Source organism: Galeopterus variegatus, unplaced genomic scaffold (assembly GCF_000696425.1).
Source record: "Galeopterus variegatus unplaced genomic scaffold, G_variegatus-3.0.2 Scaffold2430, whole genome shotgun sequence".
Taxonomy (NCBI): domain Eukaryota; kingdom Metazoa; phylum Chordata; class Mammalia; order Dermoptera; family Cynocephalidae; genus Galeopterus; species Galeopterus variegatus.
Window position 1 is genome coordinate 70,014 of NW_007728541.1, and position 2,151 is coordinate 72,164.

Consider the following 2,151-nt stretch of genomic DNA (forward strand, 5'->3'; position numbering starts at 1 on the left):
ATCATAAACTAATTAATTACTAAGTTAAATTACATCCAAGAGGAATAAACCATAAATGGGCTATGTTCTATTTTACATACTTAAACCCATAAATAATATGTATGTTACTATGTACTATAAACCCTTTTACCCTATGCTTTTTACCTTTTTTCTGTTCTTCCATTGTTATCAGACACAGAAGAAAGTCTTGGTGCTGCAGAGTTGCCAATGTTATAGAGAGGAATAGTTTTTGTTCCGAGTCCTTTTTCCTGTGTTGGCTTCCATTATTAATATTTTTTCCTCAATATTCTCTTAATTTATTTACTTAATTTTTGTTGGGTTGTAGCAGTTAAACTCTGAGATGAATAAAGTGTGTTCCCTGTTCTTTGTAATAATGTTTTCTAGTGGAGGAGACAAAAATATAATTTTAAAAACTTGTAGGTTATAAAAACAATATTTACTGAGTTCTTTTTATATGTCAGGCACAACTCTCAATGCTTTATGTCTACTAACTCATTTAATCCTTACACATATCCTATGGTGCATTTTTAGCCACAGGGTCATGCTTTCTCCTCCTATTAAATAGAGGGATATTATATCCAATATTAGGATATAATAGAAAAGCATAACTGATTTGCTTTAGCCTTACAGGTTCTCGTTATTACTTAGAAGTACTGCAATTTTATTTATTTATTTAGAAAAAATTTCCAGTTCTGAACCACAACCTTTTGTCTACCTACTAGGTATATTTTTTTCTCTAGGTATTATGGAGGTTGTAGAATTGAAATAGACATGGCCTAGTCCTCAAAGTGTACTTATTCTAATATGGATAGATATAGTCATAAAAACCTACATTATAATACTCAGTAATTAATGATTGCATTTGTAGTGGTTATTTAGCATTTAGGAGTACTTCCTTACATCTCCTTTGATACTATAAAGCCACCCTATTGAGATAGATGAATGTTAAATTTGTTCAGCTAATTTTTTAGCTCTTACCATATAATGGTAAGCAAGACATATGGAGTTCCTTCAGTCTTATAGTATGAGAGAAAAAATCAAGCAATTACACTAAGGTATGAAAAGTAGTAGTATACGAGAGGTTCACCTTGCTTTCAGAATACATAATCAAGGCACCCAACCTAGTCATCAGAGCAGGAAAGTTTTCGTGGAAGAAGTATCATCTAATCTGAGGCCTGAAGACTAAGTAGGAGTTAACCAGGAGTAGAGGTGAGAGGAAAGGTGTTTCCACTAAGGGAGAACACCGTGTGCAAAGAGAACATCTTTCGGGTGATTTGGGGGAACTAGAAAAGATTTAGTAAAGTGTAAGGAAAGAATGGAAGGGAATGGATGACAGGAGATGAAGTTGGAGAATTAAGCAAAGACTAAGCCATATAAGCCTGTGTTAACTCATTTTTTTGAGACTTGGGACTTAATGATATCTAAATTTTGGAAAGGGTCCTCTAGATTTGCAAGATAAGTAGAAGTTAAAAGATTCATTAGATTTGGGGTTAAAAGAAAGGGAAGGAACAAGACTGATTAGAGGTTTCTGGCTTGGACAGGTAGATGGATTATGGCCTCTATTGAGAGAATAGGAGTATAAAAGAACAAAAGGGCTTTGGCACACCTTCCAATTATAGAAATTACTGAGTGCCGCGTTGTGGTATATACTAAAGTTTTATTATGTAATTTTGAGAACATAAAGTACAACTCATAGTCATAATTTTATGAGTACTGCTATATAGAGACCAGTGTTGTTTTAGACATATGTTTTAGCGCCCTTCATTAATAGGCTAATACTTGAATTGGGGAGGGGGGGGGAGACTTTCTTTAAAATACGCCGTGAGTGTTACTGTCCTTCATTCATCTTTAAACTGTAATTCTTTTATGTGGGTTTCTTAAATAAAGGTTTATCATTATCATTACATACATCTGCAAAACTTTAATTCCTCTCAGCAACGTACCAAGTCAATCTTTGTATCCACTTTACCTTTGTTTACCTTTCTGGAATCATAGAGAATTGGTGTGGGGAAAGTCCTTGTTTTGGATTTTGCAAATACTTTCAATAGTCATTGACTACTTCAGATTTAATCCACTAGCAGTTAAGGGTCAGTCGTTCAGATAACATCAAGCTATTTTAAGTTCAACAGTTATTGTTGATTTTTTTTTCTT

The 2,151-nt window shown here is 33.5% G+C and overlaps 1 protein-coding gene across 1 annotated transcript in view; it reads left to right on the forward strand.

Moving 5' to 3' along the window:
• KIAA1468 (KIAA1468 ortholog) overlaps nt 1-2,151 on the forward strand; it is a 145,025-nt gene that overhangs the window by 47,609 nt on the left and 95,265 nt on the right. The window contains exon 9 of the mRNA XM_008581669.1: nt 972-987. Within this exon, the coding sequence (XP_008579891.1) occupies nt 972-987 (16 nt within the window). The remainder of the gene's footprint in view (nt 1-971; nt 988-2,151) is intronic.